The following is a 16,228-nucleotide window of genomic DNA, read 5'->3' as shown; positions in this document are numbered from 1 at the left end:
GTTAATCCAAATAGTTACCTGAAAGTATAGCAGGATAGCTACCTAATGCATGAATTGTACTCTGCAAGGTATTCGTGGTTGAGCTACTTTCCCTAGGGAGGTAAAGGAAGCTGCTGTTTAGTTACTAGTATGATCCTGTAAACAAGGATGAAAACTGGCCCCAAATGAGGTGGCTAAATTCCATTTAGATGGGCTTGTTTGCATGATTTACCAAAATCCCTTGGCACGTGTTCAATGCATTCACTTAAGTAATTGTTCCAAGATGTTTACCAGAAAGGTAAGGAAGTGGACTTCTTCACACCAGCTGTACTTAAACATTTCCTACTTTGGCTCACTTAGATGACACTAACAGTCTTTTATTTTACAATACCTGCTGCTTTCCATTATGGATTAGAAGTGTAGGTGTCACATCCCGGGGAATAAGCAGTAAAACAGGAAAATATTTAAAGTGTGGAAGAGATGTTTAAAATAATTTCAGAAGACCCAGGTGTCAGTCTAGTCACATTTCTGGACAAAAGTTTATGGAATTTTCTTCTGCAGGCTAGAGAACCAGTGAAATTCTGACTACTGGATTATATTGTAATTCTGAGTAACAACAAAGACTTGAATGAAGGGAACTATTATATTTCCTGTGGAATCTACAATGCTAAAGCACACTTAGAAGAAAAAAGCAGTTCTGGATGCTACCCTAGAGGCAGCAAAGCACCAGTGAGTCTAGCCAGGGGGGAAGGCCTAAGGAGTCCTGGTATAGGGTCCAAGTGGTCAGCAGTGTATGAGCAAGAGGAGAAGTGAAATGCTGCAATGCAGAAGGTGGGTGACAGAATCATCAGCAGAGACACCAAGGTTGAAAAAGCTCATCAAAGTTACTACCACAGTACAGAGGAAAAACATTATTGCAGAAATTGTGATGCTAATGAACTTGGTTTAAATACTCTGCAATACAGAAATCAAGGAGTGTTTATTTCCCTCTGAAGTAACTTTTTTGAAATGTACATATAAGCTAGTAAATTTTCTTCAAGAGATTTGCACAAAAACCACCTCTGTTATAAACTAAATGTTAAGATTGGAACACACTCTTCATAATCTGTGGTGACACATAGAAGTAAACATGGCTGGTGCAAACTTGTCATATAGTAGTATACAGCTAAAGACACAGTAGAAAGCATACAAACATAAAGCAACAAAGAGGTTTTCAAAGCATGTTTACAAATGAGAAATGACAAACACATAAAGTAAGTAAGTAAAATACAATAAAAGCATCTGGCTTAGTCACACACTTACTTTCACAGTTAGGACTGCCAAGAGAATGCTAGATCAGCTTCTTCAGCCAAGATTTTAATTGTGTGGTCATACCCAGGAGAAAAAAAAATTGCCCACACATGTTACTTTTCCTCCCTTTTGGCTATTATCAACTTCACAACACAGTGATATCATTCAGATATTAATTAAACTAAAACACTGCATATCAGATTTAAACAGAAAATTCATTGCAGTTCAATACTCCTAAAATCTGGAATCAAATCTTATGTGCTTTGTTGTTAAAAAGTTCTCACTCTGGTGTACATATTGTTTTCATCCAGGGCCTCATTAACAAACTTGAGACAAGTCATGTTATAGACAGAATAGTGCGTTCCTCAGACTCCACTGATTAGCCCGCAGCCTGAGTAGCCATCAGTTAACACTACAAACAGTAAACAAAAACATGATTAATTGTTGGTAGGTTAGGCTGGGGAAAAGGCTGAAATCCTGCAGTAATGAAACAGAAAGATGAAATTACAATTGCTAGTGCCCAGAGCAAAAGAAATCAAATCAAGTATAGACACAATGTAATAAAAAAAAGGGTAACTAATACAGATATGCAAAATCCTGAGTGATTGCACAGATGCTGTAGTTTTGATTGGGAAACAATTGGAGAAATCTGATTATTCTTGAAAGGAGAGACCTATCCAGACTGCATCAACTGTTCAGCTGGCCTCACCAGCTGCTGTTTATGATTCACTGAAAATCACATGCACCAAAGGAACAGGAATATGATTAAAACTTCTCCTGGGAATAGCCTGTCCTTGTGTAGATTTTTCTGAAACAAACATGTTCATAGAAAATCTAAGATGCATTCAGATTTAAGGTGTAGAGACTCGGGAAAAACCCCAGTTGCACTGAAAGTAGATTTCATCTTTAAAAAATGCTAACTGTTGCTAAAAGCATAAAGTGGACTTCAAGAAATCGTTGCCATAGCTTTTGATGCCTAAGCCTGAATGCTGGCAACACAATTTTTTTTTAAATAAACTCTTGGCAAGTTGAGTCTCCTGAAGTTTTTATGGGAAGAGAAAACAGTGTCAACAAAATAATCCAGACAGATCTATGCCATTATGTAGGAGTATACCAATGGTAAAAACACAGCAAATAGGCATCTGCTAGCCAGAGAGGGTCATTAGCCCTAACAGCCTAAAACCAGATTTTCAGAGACCACAACTGGAATTTATTACTTGAGATACCAAGAACAGACATGTCTGACATTGGCTCATTAATTTTCAGTTCTTTCTTGTGTTCTGGTTGTGTCATTTTAAAATCAGCACAAAAATAATGTAAGACTTAAGCCAAGTACATCTATTATACAAAACTTTGATTGTTTGTCATCATTAAAGCTCAAAATACTTTCTAAATTTATCAGAGGAGAAAAAATGCTAGTTTTACTTTTTCTTCCCTGCCACACAGAAGGCTCTTCTGTGTCACTAGGGAAGACAGATTTATGTTTCTGTTTAAAAGAACCAAAGATGATGACACAAGGATATCTTTTTCATTCTGCAAGATGCAGTCAAAGAAAACAGGCCAGAGATCAAGAGGGCAGCAGTCAGTGATAGAACTGTCTAATTACTGTAGAGTCGCCATTTTAAAAAAAAAAAGCCAAGAAAGAGGCATAGAGGCCTTGTTTTCGCTTGTGTAAGAATGGGTATCCAGTTTTGTGGTCCCAGTTCTCCTTGTCTGTGTCCTAAAAGGCCCTGGAGTCCAGTCCTGGGAATGCAGCCTCACTATGCAGTTCCCACATTGACATTCTTGTTTTCTCACTTCCCACTTGCTGAAAAAGGAGAGCTGATTTCTAATCTACAAAGCAAAAGGTCTAATACAATTTGCCACATAAAAGTCTTCCCTAAAGTCCACTTCACTTGGAATTCTAAGTATCAAAATCCAAGTTAATTTAGAAATCCTCCATGCAGAAGTGATTTTCCTCACCATTAGTAAGTACTTTCATGTTTCCCTAATGCAGATGTTTTACTCATAAGAGCTTTGAGTTTCTCTTACCATTGATAATAGCTGTTAGACTCTGAAACCATTTTTCTTTATGCTTACCTGTCATATAAGTAATTTCCTAATTCTGATACAGAATTTCTATAATTTTAGTTACAGATTCGTTGTTAATAATAACAGCTAATAATAATATTGGTTGTTAAATGGGTACTGATTTACTGTAGTTGAGTCATATTTACAATAAATGAATGAAATCAAATACAATGGTTATGTGTTCAAATAGATATGTATGATGGGTATATTACTGTTTAGCCACTGGCATCCTGAAAGATACTGATTATTTTAAATCTTTTTGCTCTTTTTTAAATGCTGTAAAGTGTGAAAATCAAGTTTCCTGGGTGGTGTGTGTTAAATCCTTACATACCTCCCCATTGTTGAAATATTCAGTTACATTCTAGTACACCGTATATTTGTATATAAAAAGATTATTGTTGGACTCCTACAGGGCGATCCAGGAGAGAAAGGGCCCCCAGGTCCTCCTGGAGCTGTTGGAACTCCACTGCCTCCTGTAAAAGGTTATATCTATTTTTGACTAGTCTTTGTGCTGTATGAAGTGCAGGACCAGGTGTGTGAAAATGCTCACTAGAGGTGCAGGGGACAGAATCCTAAAACATTCCTGGTGGCCACAGGTTGTGTTTGTGGGTTTGGACTCATTTTTTGTGTTTGTCTCGCTGATTTTCCTGGAACTACATTAAACATGCAAGTGTCAGATTAAAGGTTTGTGCGCAAGATCTTCATGCAGACAGTCACAACTAGATCTGAGGGACTGTCTCATTATTGGACCTAAGCATATTTACAAAATATCTATAAAAAATAAGTCCCTTCTGGTTAATGGACAGCAAATAAGAAAACTTGTCTTCCCATTGTAATTTAAGGTTCCTGTTTTCAGTATTGCCACGACACACAGATTTTAGACTACAATCAAACTTCCTGTTGCACAGCAGGGTCAAAGTCCTGGGAATAGTAGCCCCAACAGAATGCCTGTCAATTTATTACCTTCCTCCCTAAACCTCAGGCTGGGTTTTAATGCCCCAGCTTCTTTTATCCCCATCTTACTCATCTAATTGGTGAAAAGATATGTGGAAATTTTTATTTAATAGCAGGAAGCTGCAGGGAACAGCCTGGTCTGCTGCCTGCAAGGTTATGCTTTTGCATCTAATACTTGGAGAGTTTGTCTTACAAGAACATTTCAACAGAGACCTCATTATAAACTATATTTCTAGTGCAGCATTAGAAATTTCTTGTGATCACATAAGTAAGTTACAATAAAACCCCAGTTCAGCAGAACCTCCCCATTAGACAGAAGACTCATCCTAAAATAAATTAAATTTTTTCCACAGATTTCCATGGTTTACATACAATAAACAACCCCATGCTTAATATCTCAAGTAATATTCAGTCATGTGCATGGTGTGAGTGGATACGATCTTGAAAGAAAGAGGCCTTTAGCACAATAGAGAACAGAGTACTGCAAATGTTTTCTTTTTCCAATTTAATGAAGCTGGTTACATCTCATTCAGGTTTTCTTTATCAGTATGTAACTGCAATTTTAAGTTTCATATTTGTAGCAATTTTGAAATTACACTTTTAAAAGTTTGGATAATTTCAGCTAAAGTGATCCTGAAATTACCTCCCTGTGTGTACTGACAACACATGCAACATGAAATCCATATTTATTTTCAATGTTACATGCATCAATTTTGGGCAAACATTTCTCTTAGCATTTTGTAAGACACAGCACAAAGATATTTCCACAAAGGTATGAAGAGTTAAAAATGTGCTTATGAAATGGGCTGGAATCCATAGAAAAGTAACCAAATCCTCCCACCTTAAAATTAAATTGTTACACACTTTAAAATGTTTCATAAATTATTTTACTTCTGTGTAGTTTCCAAATTATAATTTTGGTTGCAGCTTAATTTAGATTTAAGCTGTCAATTCTGTCAGGTGTTCAACTCACATGTTTCTGTAATTCCTTGCAGGCCCACGAGGAGATCCTGGGTTTCCAGGTCCTGTTGGTGAAATGGGGTCAGTTGGACCAATTGGTCCTTCAGGCCTTGTAGGAAGACCAGGATATGATGGAACAAGTAAGAGAAATAGAGGAGAAGTGTGAACTATACACCAGAACGAAAGAAAACAGCTGAAAGAAAACTGTTCTTTATTCTTGCTTGATGCAAGTTACCAACTGTAAAGACTGTTCAGTAAAAATATTAATTCAGCACTTAATAGCCAGAAAAAGAAACAAAACGATCCAAGCAGGACATTAGGAATGACTAGAAAATGAACAGAAGACCAAGGAGAATACTACCATGGTAAACTCCTAGTATAACTGTGTTTGGAGTGCCATGCTTAAAATTTCTGCTCTCCATCTCAAAAAGATATGAAGGGATGTGCTTGGGATGGCTTTGGTCTGTATAAGGAGCTGGAGTAACTGGGATGTCTGGAAAAGAGATAATGAAGGGAAGGAGGAAAAGAAGCATTTGAAGATCTACAGCAGGAACCTCTTTTCTTGTGGATCCTGAAAAACCTAAGGATTTGGATTCAGGCATTAGTTATATAGAAGCTGTTTTTCAGGACAGTCCTGGATGGTCTGGAGTTCCCTCCTTGATTATCTCACATTAATGCTGTTTGAGCTGTTTCCCTTTCTTTTTTTCTTTTTTTTTGTCAGGTCTTCCTGGACTGCCAGGAGTAAGTGGGGAACCAGGACCCCAAGGTTTTCAAGGGGACCCTGGTTTGCCTGGAATAGGTGAATTAATCCCAGGAAGACCAGGATTTCCTGGACCACCAGGCCTCCCAGGGCAGCCAGGAAGACAAGGCTTACCTGGACTACCCAGTAGGTTCAATTTATGTAACAAAAACAGACTTCTACAGATTAATAGATCCATTGCTTTTGTTGGTGCTACAAATGCAGAGAAGTGAAAAGTGTATTTTGACAGCTATTTCAAAGTTTACATGAGATGCTGAAAAGATTTTCCTATTAGCTTTTGATCAGCGAGATTTCAAGATTTTCAGTTTTCTGGGTGATTTAAACCCACAAAAGTAACATACATATTAAAATTCTGTTAAGAATATACTACCTGAAGTTAAAAATACTGAGGAAGAAAACGCCAATCTGCATCCTTCAGAAAAGAAAAAAGTAAAGTTTTAAGTAGAAAAAAATAGCAGTGGCAATGAGAAGCAATGTGTCAACATCAGCTCTAGCCATACTGTCTGTTGCAGTATAATCTATAAGCAACAACTTGTAAAGCATTTAATAAGAACTCTAACTTTTCATGTTAGAGAACAAGAGAATGGAGAGGAGGACACATGACCTAAGCTGTTGAAATAGTAAACCTGATTTATACTGGCTGGAAAATTTGTTTTTTTCAAAGGTGTAATCTGTACTGACAGAGGGATCCCTGGAGAACCTGGAGCAAAAGGTCAGATAGGCCTTCCAGGAAGAAAAGGTGCAAAAGGAGAGAAGGGTAAGTTGGTCTGGATAAAAACAATTTGAGTACAAAACCTTTGCCAGGAGTGTCAAATATAAATATGCAAAAAGTTCATGGTAACTTGAAGGATGAGGCCCATCAATGTACAGAGTTACACGGTCTGTTGGCATTGGGGCATCTGAGTCAGCAGAGTCCTTTTAGTGCAGAGTTACTCAGCAAAGGGAGACTGATAATTCTCTCCAGGTGAGATAATATGAGATAAAATGGTCTGTGCACTACTCACACAGAAAAGAAAAAGGACAGCGTTATTTTTTGTGTATTAATTTTGCAACTTTCAATGTAATTTTGACACTTTCATGTAGGAAGTCAAGGCCTCTGCTCATGTAGTGCTGGTCCTCCTGGTCCCCGTGGTGTGCAAGGACCTCCAGGTACTCAAGGAAGGAAAGGACAAATGGGATACCCTGGAAGACATGGAGAAAAGGGTGACCCAGGCTTATCTGGTGCAGTGGGACCACCAGGGCTCCCTGTGAGTATCATGAGCTTCAGTAAACAACATCAAGTTACCTCTCAACTCAGGAGGCATTTAAACAGAATGGTGGAGAAAGTGCCCCAGAAAACTATCTGGAACTTTTATCTACTTTAGTTTATTACAGTCTAGTGAAACAAGCTTTTGCTTTTGGGAGCAGACTTACTTTTTTTAATGTGCTTCATATAGTTTATCTTAGTCCCCAGAGTGAGCAATAATTCAAAACACCACTTAATCTAACTGCTTTAGGAATACACTATATGGTAATTTATTGGTCTTGCTGTGATTTTGACCTGCTTCTTCTGGTCTAACATATGGAATGTACATCCAGAATCCTGCATGCCAAAATGATGCCAAATAGAAGGGTTTTTTAATATACTCTCTTGTGTGAGAAAGGGTTTTCTTTGAAAATTTAGGTAGATATGCCCTGCTTTATAACTTGAATTATGGTTGGGTTTTTGGGTGGTTCTGAGGGGTGTGTTTAGAGGGGGTTTTGTGCCTTTTTTGTTGTTCTTTGTTGGTTTTTATTTTTTTGTGATTTGGGTTTGTTTTAATAGCGGGTGGAACTGTTTTTTCACATAAGGAATTGCTTAAAAGTTTCCAGAAAATGTTCTTTCCAAAGAAAAAAAACCCAAACAAATGTATTGTGAGTCTGAGAGAAGGAGGTGGAAAGGCTCTCATTCAAGTTCCAATAGTTTCCTTAGAAGGTTTACATTTTCTCTCTTTTTTTTTTTTTCTCTTAAAACCCTATTACCTGAGTGGTGTATGTAAGATTCTGATGTTTTTATTACTTCTGAGAGTATGTTCTAGCTCTTGTGGCTCTGAAGTAAGGCTTGAAGCCTTGTTCCGAGCTTTGCTGTTCTCTTAGGTTACTTGAATTGAGAAACAAGGACAAAGTAATCACTTTGGAAGGAAATAATTCACTTCAGTACAGAAGTGCTTTGGTCTAATAGATCATTTTTCTGCTCTTTTTTCTTCCCAAAAATTTAATAATCTTTTCTGACACTAATAATTGATCACTGCCTACTTGAAGATCTAGACGTTGTACCAAATAGTCACTTCTAGCTTCAGATACACATTTTTCAGAAATCTGCTGCCTGATTTAAAATTGTCAATCATATTATAAACTCCTTTTGCTCCACCTATTTTTAAGGGAAAGATTTTGAGTAACAGAGGAAGCTGCCTAAATAATATCCCAGTTTTTGTACCTTGGTGGCCTTTTACTTCCGTGTAAATTTCACGTGGTTAAATGTACTGATCTACTGTTGCAAGATCAGACCTTGACCAATGATGAAATGAAAAGTGCACCCTGCTTGGACTGCTGAAAGCAAAAATCAGCATAAAAATATAGAAAAGTATTTATTTTCCCCTCTAAGCCTGTCAAAACATATATTGATCTAAGAATATGATGTACCTAACTAGATGAAATTTTTTATTGGTGGCTTTGTGGGTTTTCATTAAGAAAGAAAAGCATTGCTTACTTCCTGCTGTGTTCCGTTCTGGGAGGACAGCCTCATCCAGTAGTCACCACCCTCCAGAGATTCCCTTCCTCAGTGGATTGTGGGTTGACATCTGCAGTGGGAAGAGTTCATGAATTATTTGTCTCTTGATATTCTTATGTTTGCAGTCCCACATCTGTGCAGCCATGGGCCCAGTGCTTCTGGCATTACAATTTCTTTCAGTGTATCTGTGAATGTGGCAGAGTCAGCCTGAAAAGGCCATGTAGCATTCACACTCCTCTTTTTGACCCTCAAAAGAGAAAAGTGCATCCTTTTGGTTACTTTAATTGGTCTTTTTTAGGGAAACCATGCAAGAGATAGATATCTAATTTTCCTTTCAATTCCCACTTCAATTCCTTGCTAGAGATAACTGGCAACTCTTTTCTTTGTCAATGATAAGGGGACTCCTGGTTCTGCTGGACAGCATGGGGAAAAAGGAGAGAGGGGTGATCCAGGAAGAGTTAGAATAAAAGGTAAATACACATTTTACCATTAACCTTTTCTTTTTCCTATATGATGTCTAGGCAATAGTGTGAGAAAAATATTAATTTACTCTTTATTAAATCCATTAGCTCAGTAAGTTACTGAAACTGCTCTCTTGGTACCATCTCTTCTTGCTAAACACAAGATCAACATAGTGTTTTGTGGTTTTTTTCTCTATAGGTAAGCCATAAAACAGTTTTAACAGCATGTTATTAATGCCAACAAATGACTTTTCATGTCATGCAATTGACAATTGGGGTATTCCAGAGGTCTGTACAGCAAAGACTAAGCATACTGTGAAATACTGTGAAAGTATAAAGAAATACTATTGTACAGAAGCCACCTTCTGAAGTGTCATATACCAATAACATAGCTGCTATCTCAAATTAGGCCTCCAACATCCTTCTTGGGAAAACATCAGACCCAATGACTATTCGGATTCCTCTATTTCTAAAAATTGCTCTTGACCAGGCATTGAAGAGAAACAATAGGCCACCAGTTGCACAACTGGAATTCTTGTAATTAAATAGATCAAAACCTCTCCACAGTTATGGTTATGATTTGCAAAAGCAAAAGAAACAGAGAACAATCAATAAATGACAGCAATCTGATGGCAAAGCTTAGTTAGAAAAGCTAAAACAGTTATTCACAGAAGATTGTGCTTCTTATTGTTTATAAAATGTTAGCTTAGCTTTGGATGCCTGTGGTTTTTTTACAGATGTTGGAGCAGGGGAAAACATTTGCTTTTGTTTGCAAAGGATTTCCTGACACAGCAGAATGAATCTTTGTGTTAGAATAGTCTTACTGTCCTTGATGCAAAAGTTACTTTTTCATAAATATTGGTGCAAGAGAAATCCGCAGTGTGGGGGAAAAAAATAAAAGCCTTTGGGGAATAATGATGCAAATGCAAATAAATGATGCATTATAGCATCATTATAGCGTCATATGGTACTGCTATATCCTTACTTCACTAAAATCAAGAGTAAATCTATGACCTGTTTCAATAGTAAATATTTTAACTCTATGTATAGGATGGACAAAAACCACATTCCTGTGGTGTCTGTGAACATGTCCTTTGCAGAGAGACCAAGTTGTTCCATCAGGTATCCAACTACAAACTGCCTTCCTAAACCTGAAATGCCTCATTAAGGAATATGAATTCAAGGATGGGGAATTATCATGAAGATAGAGCACCTAGCATTTCCTTAAGCAGAAATACCTCCTCCCCCTGAAATTACTGCAAATATTATTTTTTCCCAAAAAATTCTTTAAGGATTAAAAGGTGAAAGAGGACCTGCTGGGCTTCCAGGATTTCCAGGCCAAAGAGGTCTTGATGGCAGAGATGGGGAATTAGGATTACCAGGGGAAAAAGGAGCTAAGGTATGTTTGACTTCCCCAGATTTTTTCCATTTCAATTAACATATTATCTTATGAAAGGTTATGAAAGTTTTTATCCATTAAAAAATTAGCTTCTTGTAAGTATTACTGTTTATTTTGGCATTCCTGAATATAATCTCTCCATATACTATGTGCCAATATTAAGGGGTCAGGACACAAAAAATACACAAACCCCTTTGTTCCTATTGCCTTTGAATATTTAAAAATATTAATGTCATCCATGTAGTCTTTGTATTGTGAAGGTGTTTCTCCAGATAATTCTCTAACATGCTTTTTCATGATCAGAGAGAGGAGAGAAATTATCTCTTGTTACTTCTTACCAAGAATTTTTATTTCAGGGTGATTCTGGAGTAGCAATTCCAGGTGAGAAAGGATTCCCTGGGCTCCCAGGACCTCCTGGGGTAAAAGGCCAGATGGGATTGCCTGGTTTGGGGCTTCCTGGGCTTCCAGGAGCCAGAGGTAGCCCCGGAGACTTTGGTGATATGGGTGATGTTGGGCCACCTGGTCCAAAAGGCCAGAAAGGTAATTTTGAATGTTTAAGTTAAGAATGAAATAACAAAATATGTTTGGATGTTTGGTGGCATCCATTATGGTTTAATATGTATTATTCTATATGTATAGCTATGTGTATACATATAGTTCTATTCATTTAGGGTGAAAACAATATTAATTTATAGGAAAACACAATTTATAATTAAAGCTTGGCAAGGTTTTTGTTTATAAAAATGTTTAGCAAAAAAAAATCTACATCAGCTATAGATAGAATTGAAATGGAAATATTTCATTCTTGCAGTAGAGAGTATTGTAAGACAAATTGCCATGACAATTAAAAAAGAGTTTGTCTTTAAAAAATACAACTATATTACAATTCAAAATATTACCAATGTTCTATAGTAAGTATCAAAAAATACATATTTTAAGATTCCCTATCAAAACTTCAGTAATATGGAAATAAAAATGTGCATAAACAGCCACTTCACATTTGCACATTGTGGTTGGGTAGTTCCCCATATATATTACAGATATATTACAGTAAGTGTTCAGACTCCAGCTAATCTAAAATCAAATAAGTTTCTTCTCCCTTTCACTTCAGGTGAAACTGTCTGCATTACATCACCATATCCTGGAAATCCAGGTCCCCCAGGTTTTAAAGGTGTTCAAGGTATGTTCATGCATAGAAGAATTTTTGATTTCTACTGAAATGGAGTTTTAAGTTTCTAATTAAAGAAAAAAGCTATTCTAAAAATCTATTCTAGTTTTTTGACTAATTTTGTTTCAAAATGTAGAACTGCAAACACACAGGAATGTACTCTATTAGAATCAAGGGTCAGACCTCTGCAGTTTGCACCATCAGAAGGTGTGCGGACAGCCTCCATGGAAATAATTAAATCAAGATAGCTTCAAATTCTGTCCTGCCTCAATTAAAATGCATGAGATTGTAAAATATGGCTGGAGTCGGATAAGTCGTAGAGTATGTACATCAGGAGAAAGAGATGTGCAAGGCAAAGATATGCTGCAAGTCTGTAATTTCTAAAACTGTATTGCTCATGGCAACTTGCAATTGAGCCCTAAAATCTCAATACTTATCACCATTACTTCAACTTATTCAACTTAAATTCAAAGAACTCACCCAGGAACTGGTAAAATGTTGCTTGTGATCGCGTCCAAGGTATTTGAAATATCCCAGCAAATTCAGAGGAAATGGAGATAGTGGATTTTCAAGCTGGTATTACACAGCTCCCTGACATCAGTGTTGTGGATGGGAGCAAAAATTTTTACAGACATGAAAGAATAGGGATGAGTGTACTAAACTCATCCACACCATTCCAGAAGCAGGACACAGCACAGGAGAGTATAAGAACTTGAGCTGACACCTGTCATTCACTAGGTTAATACTGTTCATGGCCTGTAACATTAAAATGTTGTAGGAAATATTTTTTTCCTAGTTGACACTGATGATTTGAAGTCTGCTGTTAATGGACTAGAGAACATGTTAATTTAGAAAAACAGCATTTGTTTATGACTTGGGCAGTGGATCTTGCCCAAAAGAAATTAAATCAGCTTGTTTTCAAGGTATATGAATTTGTATGGGATAAAGATAAAATCCTTAGATTACACATTTTAGTGTTCTGACAGCTTTTTTTTTTGTATTTCCTTTTTATTTCCAGGACAAAAGGGTTTAAAAGGACTCCCTGGGCATCCTGGACCAAATGGCTTTGATGGGCAAAAAGGCCATCGAGGAAGGCCAGGAGCAGGAATCCCTGGGCCAGAAGGTGAATTGTGCTTTTCCTGATCTGGGAGAGCTGCTGTAATGCACGTTGTCATGTTGTAATGCATACATGCAGGGAAAGCTAGGGTAGGGTTGGGTAAAGTAGAATTGAATTGAAATGAATAGTTCAGTGTCCAGAAAGCAAAGGCATTGAACTGGACAAAGTGACAGCAGTCAAGACAGATGCTGCCCCAAAGAAAACCCCTCTCACTTCCCACAGGAATTACCTCCTTCAGTCTTCATCTATCATTAACTATAAATAAGAAACATGAAATTTAATTTATTATGTTATTTTTCTTTGAAAGATGACAATTTAAATCTGGCTGAATTTGGACTACAATGTTCCACAGTTTGGGTGGTGGGGGGTGTAACCAAAACAAAAAACCCTGAACACCTCCTGAATTAAGCTTTATTTGAATTTTAAAATCATATTGACAGGCTTTAGAGGCACAGCTGGTGATCCTGGTGATGAAGGTGAAAGAGGAGCTACAATTGATGGCAAAAATGGCCTTCCAGGTCCACCTGGCACAGATGGTCAGAAAGGCCTCCCAGGTGACACCACATATGGCCCTCCAGGAATCCCAGGCAACAGGGGACTGCCAGGACCCCCTGGTGCTCAGGGAGCAAGGGGCAATCCAGGCATTCCTGGACTTCAAGGTATGGGCCAGTTTCTATGAAACACTTCTACATGTTCAAAGGACAGAATCTGAGCAAAAAGTGCTCCTGGTTCAGAGAAAACTTCCTCTCACTCAGATCCGTAATGGTGACTGTGGACTGTACTCCCTGTTTTTACATTTACATTTTGCTGTTCGCTGCAGTGATGTCTCCACAGCACCACGTCCTTCCCACTCCACTGAGGATATTGCTGTTTCCTTTTACAGGTGTTCCTTTTGCCTGGCCCTAAGCAGATACACCCATCCTTCAGTGCAGGGAACACCTCTAGTTCTGACTCAGTGCTGTGCACCTCGTGCAGGCCAGTGAGCTACCCCCATTCTGCTCCTACACATCAGAAACTCTCTTCTGTACCTATATATGAGGGTTGAATTTGTCTTTGTTCCTTAAAGAAAGAAGTTCTCCATAACAGACAATTCTAAACTGCAGAAGATCATCACTTTTCACAAACAATGTAAAAACTACAGGATAAATAATATACTATAGTAACTGAACATGTACATTTCAAAATTAAAACTAGGAATTCTGAGGGACAGTGAGTAATGGAACTAACAATGTTTTTCTTCCAGGACAACCTGGCACCCCAGGATTTCCAGGTGCCAAAGGTTTTAGAGGCCCAGAAGGTGATATAGGAGCACCAGGCTGTCCAGGCTTCCCTGGCTCACCATGTGTCCCAGGCTTACCAGGACCACCTGGACTCAGAGGTGTCATGGGCCTGCCAGGACCTCAAGGTACATGACAGCCAGCCGGTTGCCTCACAGCTCTAAGCTTTGCACATATTTTCTGCCAGATTTAATCACATGGTTTTTGTGGCTGGCATGACAAATGTTTCCATGGGGGCTGCTCATTACTGGGTGTATACACTGTGTTCTGGATATTTTTTAAACTTAAGGAATGTAGACTGTGCATCTCAGGTGTATCCCAACTTCCCTTCTCAAGCTGTTCCTTAACTGGCCAAACCACAGTGGGTTCACTGTAAGTAATAAACAAAGATCTTATCTGTTGTCCTGAGTAACTTAACTGAGCTCCTGTCATTACTCTGGTGCTTTTATCTTCCTTACTCTTCAATGGAAGTGTTATTTAGGGAGAGCTGGGAGACACATCTATCAAAAGTATTTACAAATTAGTAGGGATTTTTCACAGTGCTCTTCTATTGTCTGTCACTAAAGAAATACAAGTAAACAAACATTCCAATTGAAAAATACAGGCAGGGCCAGGACTCCAAAATAGTGATAAAAAGGTTGCAACTTATTTTGCCATGTTTGATGATCTTCAAATTTATACCAAATCTATCACTTTCTACTTTTTATATACAATTGCTTAACTTTTGCCTGCATTTACATACATAGATTAAAGCTTTCTCTCTCAGGCTTGCCGGGCTTTAAAGGTCAGAGGGGAGACAGGGGCCTGGCTGGGCCACCTGGAATCAAAGGTCTCAAAGGCTCTCTGGGCTCACGAGGTCTCCCAGGTCCTCCAGGCACACGAGGTCCCCCAGGACTTCCAGGCAGTAATGGACCCATTGGCTTCCCAGGAGAAACAGGTATGTTAAATATCCTGCAGACCACCTCACCTGTAAGTTCTCTTGTAGAGGGAGCCCTTTCTACTTCAGTCAAGGTTAAGAAGTACTTTGCACCCACCTCCCTTTCCAGCTTCAAGAATAAGACTGCAGCAGGATAGAGTCAATAACCATAGAACTATCCATTGTTCTTTCTCTTAGGATAAAAACAAAGGGATGAATATAGTTTGATGCATCCTGGTACTTTAGTCATTTTACAACAGTGACATATTTCTATATATTATTTCCTGACTATTTGTTATAGGTTGTAATATGCTATAATAAAAGGAATATGTTTAGGGTTAACAGAATCCCTTGGGTGGCAGTCCTGAGGAGCAAATGAGTCCAGGAAGGCTGAACATTCTTCAAGAAAGACATTTTTAAGGCGTGGGAACAAGCCATCCCATGCGCTGAAAGACAAGCCAGCGAGGAAGAGGAGCAGCTGAGCTGAACAGAGTTTTAGCTGAACTCAGGAAAAAAGGGAGAGTGTATCAAGTTTGGAAGAAGGGACAGGCAATTCAGGAGGACAGTGGTGTCTTTGTTTTTCTCCCCCCATAACTCTAAGGGCTCAAAGTGCAACCAGAACTCAATCTGGCTACTGCTGTAAAAGACAATACGAATGCTTCTATAAATACATTAGCAGCAAAAGGAGGAGTAAGAATCTCCATGTTTTAGTGGATGGGAGGTGGGAAACATAGTGACAAAGGATGAGGAAAAGGCTGAGGCCTTCTTTGCCTCAGTCTTCAATGGCAAGCCCAGCTGTTCTATGGGTACCAGCCTCCTGAGCTGGAGGGCAGGGACAGGGAGCAGAATGAAGCCCCCATAATCCAGCAGCCACATGCAAGGTCTGGTGGTGTGTTAGGGATAACTGTTTTAGGAGTTTTAGGAGTAAGGGTAGCCTAAATCTCCAGGGGCTGACTTGCAGGTACAGGGAGGCAATTTGCTTCAGCGGAATTTGGGTTCAAGACCCTTCAAGAGAAGTTTGACCTTGGTGTGAAGCCATGCTCCAACTATTGGTTCTCTAATTCTACTGATTTCTTAATAAGTCCTTCTAAACATCCTGCTTTTGCTTTATAATATTCCTTAGAATAT

At 38.4% G+C, this 16,228-nt stretch overlaps 1 protein-coding gene across 1 annotated transcript in view; it reads left to right on the top strand.

Moving 5' to 3' along the window:
• COL4A4 (collagen type IV alpha 4 chain) overlaps nt 1-16,228 on the top strand; it is a 62,968-nt gene that overhangs the window by 26,765 nt on the left and 19,975 nt on the right. The window contains exons 18-30 of the mRNA XM_005527108.3: nt 3,752-3,821; nt 5,289-5,393; nt 5,975-6,139; nt 6,678-6,770; nt 7,097-7,260; nt 9,160-9,232; nt 10,516-10,622; nt 10,979-11,162; nt 11,734-11,802; nt 12,809-12,913; nt 13,348-13,566; nt 14,151-14,312; nt 14,951-15,121. Coding sequence (XP_005527165.3) covers nt 3,752-3,821; nt 5,289-5,393; nt 5,975-6,139; nt 6,678-6,770; nt 7,097-7,260; nt 9,160-9,232; nt 10,516-10,622; nt 10,979-11,162; nt 11,734-11,802; nt 12,809-12,913; nt 13,348-13,566; nt 14,151-14,312; nt 14,951-15,121 — 1,687 coding nt within the window. The remainder of the gene's footprint in view (nt 1-3,751; nt 3,822-5,288; nt 5,394-5,974; nt 6,140-6,677; nt 6,771-7,096; nt 7,261-9,159; nt 9,233-10,515; nt 10,623-10,978; nt 11,163-11,733; nt 11,803-12,808; nt 12,914-13,347; nt 13,567-14,150; nt 14,313-14,950; nt 15,122-16,228) is intronic.

This window comes from Pseudopodoces humilis, chromosome 11 (genome assembly GCF_049639895.1).
Source record: "Pseudopodoces humilis isolate 2021_Gansu_Grassland_sample_001 chromosome 11, ASM4963989v1, whole genome shotgun sequence".
In the NCBI taxonomy this organism is placed as follows: domain Eukaryota; kingdom Metazoa; phylum Chordata; class Aves; order Passeriformes; family Paridae; genus Pseudopodoces; species Pseudopodoces humilis.
This window is presented reverse-complemented; position numbering and strand designations above follow the sequence as displayed.